General features: G+C 44.7%; 1 protein-coding gene across 1 annotated transcript; it reads left to right on the plus strand.

Moving 5' to 3' along the window:
- Window positions 1–421: 421 nt before the first annotated feature.
- On the plus strand, window positions 422–659 carry FIBRA_08602 (uncharacterized protein; the record flags this gene model as incomplete). Its single annotated transcript, XM_012330240.1, has 2 exons — window positions 422–455; window positions 508–659. The coding sequence occupies 2 exons, from the start codon at window positions 422–424 to the stop codon at window positions 657–659; spliced, it is 186 nt and encodes a 61-aa protein (XP_012185630.1).
- Window positions 660–2665: the final 2006 nt, after the last annotated feature.

Genomic DNA, 2665 nt, shown 5'->3' on the forward strand with positions numbered 1-2665 from the left:
TCAGGTGCATAATTCTGCACGATGCCCTGTTTCGGCCTGATCCACATGGGAGGGCAATGAGTTCAAAGCTGTTGCATACTCCAAATCCAAACCTTTTCGAACTGGTCACAGGAGGCACCAAGGCGACGTACGAGTACATTGTCCAAGGCTAATCGTCCACATATACATATACGATGCCTAGGTGCTCTGTCAGGGACGACTGGTGATAGCACCCAGCAACCAATGTTCCAGGCGCAATCAGTGATATATGGCCACTCTAAACCGTGGGACTGAGATATTCGAGCTCAAAGCTGCGAACTTCATCCCCGCTATCTCGCCCGCCCTCAACGCATCACCGACATTAGCACTGGAGGCAGCTGCATGAGCTGAATCTGATTTCGTTTTTTCTGATGCTAGATTCGGCGAGCGGTGGCTCAACTCGATGTCGATGGAATCCTACGCCGCCTCCCCTCCAGGTATGTACATGTGGTACATCACCTTAGAAACAGTCACAAAACTCCCTCGCAGGTGAATTTGACTGCCGCCCTCTTAGCGCACATGCCAGCAATCGTCTGGTGTACACAGCGGAGAACGAGCGTCAGACGGGACGTCTGCTGGCGGCGCAGCTTGCTGAATCACCAAAAGCAAATGGGCGGGAAGACGAAAAGCAAAAACCATGATCACAAAGCCGAACACGAATCTAGTGCATGGGTTGACACTCGCTGCACAGAAAACATGCTCCATGGTAAGTCTGCCATCGACTGCCGCTCCATGTTCGCCTCGCATCATCTGGTATCTTACTCATGTCCTCGACATGTCAAGGAACGAGCTCAGCGCCGCTCGTCCTGCACCCTGTCTGCTCAAAGTGCTATCCTCTGAGGCATTAGTCCTGACCACAGACCCTCTGACGTGCCCAGTGCCCGCGCGCTGGACCTGATCCCGCTCGCATCGATCCACAGAAGAAACCAGAGCTACAAGGGCCCGTAGCACAGAAAAACATCCTACACGGCGCATGTGGTGAGTCCACCATCAGCGGCTGCTCCATATCCTGCCATCCTCGACTACAGCCCTTGACGTGGCTCGCGCGGACGCAATCGTGGGATGCAGGGCTTGCCTGCTGCGCGGATGCGATCTCGCTCGCTCGCATATATGCAGCACCTCTCCACGGCCCCTTCTGCTGCTTGCCAGGTATTACGTGCCTTGTGAAATCGGTCGTCATCTCTGCAATATGCATACACTTGTTTTGTTTTTGTGATTCTTTGAGAGACATCTTGACGAATATAGACTGGTTGCTGGCACATGTGTGACATATTGGCACTGTAACAAACAATTCAAATATACATGGCTATCAAGCTATTGTCATTTTCGTATCAGTGCATTCGAACATCCTCTTCTTTGCTTTCTCTCGGGCTCTCTGTCTGTTGTTGGGTGCATCATGTAGCTCTATGTGCATGATGAGCTGAGTGAGGATACTACATCTTCGCTCTGGTAGACCTCGAAAGCTGAAGTGCGCAGGTGCTTGCGAGAATTCAACCTGTTTCCAATGGGAGGTTCAGCTGCTTCTTGAGCTTCTTCAAAAAGCTGATGAAGTGATACATACATGACTATACAAGAATTCACATAGACTTGGAATATAGTATCAGCTCCATGGTTTTATAATGGATACAAGGCAGAAAGACGTACGTTTAGAGAGAAATAAATCAACACATAGAACTGAAAATGTGCCTGCCATTGCTGACATCTGTTTGAAGCTTGAGACAAATAGTGATATGTACCAGTAAAGAAAATGCTCAATACCATTGCAACAGCCAGGAGGGCAAATATACTGGTAGAAAAATCACTTGTCAGTAATTATTGTGAAGCTCAAAAGATGATTATACCTTGTCAGTATTCCAGTCTTTATTGCATACATAATAAGCTTCATCATGAAGGAGTGCCTACAAATAAGTATCACATTAGCTGTATTCTATCTTAAGTTCGAAATTATGGATATTGACTTGTGTGATGATATAGAATAACATCCTGCTAGTAAATAACATAGAGAACAGGTAATGACCACATCATTGCAAGCCAGTGTTGCCAGTGAATAGTATGTGATCCACTAGTATAGCAAAGATTAGCATAAACAAGTACTGTCAGGAGAGCCTACTTGCCACTGTGTTAGGTGCAAAGAAGTCACTGTATAGATGTATTCTTGATTGTGAACTGTAAATAGCATTCTAGTAAGTTCAGATAGTGATGTTTGAGAAATATGATGCATACATCTCATAACTGAAGACTGATAAAAAGTGTTAGGACTAAAGATTAAGCTATAAAGAGAAATAAAGACCTATTGTAGCAACTGAAATCAGTTAGTAGTTATTTCATAGAGTAGAAATATAAACACACACCATAGGCTGATGCAAGGAACAATACCTATAAAAAAAAGGCCAAATGAGCAGTAGCTTCAATTATGTACATTTATTATCTCACAATTACAAAGCATATAAACTTCTGGCGAAGAGAGTTTGAATACACTGCTCCAGCCACTGAAACAAGTTAGACTCCAATGATGGTTATGTCAACACCTTGGTACTTACATCTTATAATTCTGATAGAATATAATCTGAGATTTTTTGTAAGTATCACCCTAAAACATAAGTATAGAGTATGTTATACGTGTGAACAGATGCTCCTGTAACACCCT

The sequence above is a fragment of the Fibroporia radiculosa genome, assembly GCF_000313525.1.
Source record: "Fibroporia radiculosa TFFH 294 genomic supercontigs, scaffold1205, whole genome shotgun sequence".
NCBI classification, from domain to species: Eukaryota; Fungi; Basidiomycota; class Agaricomycetes; order Polyporales; family Fibroporiaceae; genus Fibroporia; species Fibroporia radiculosa.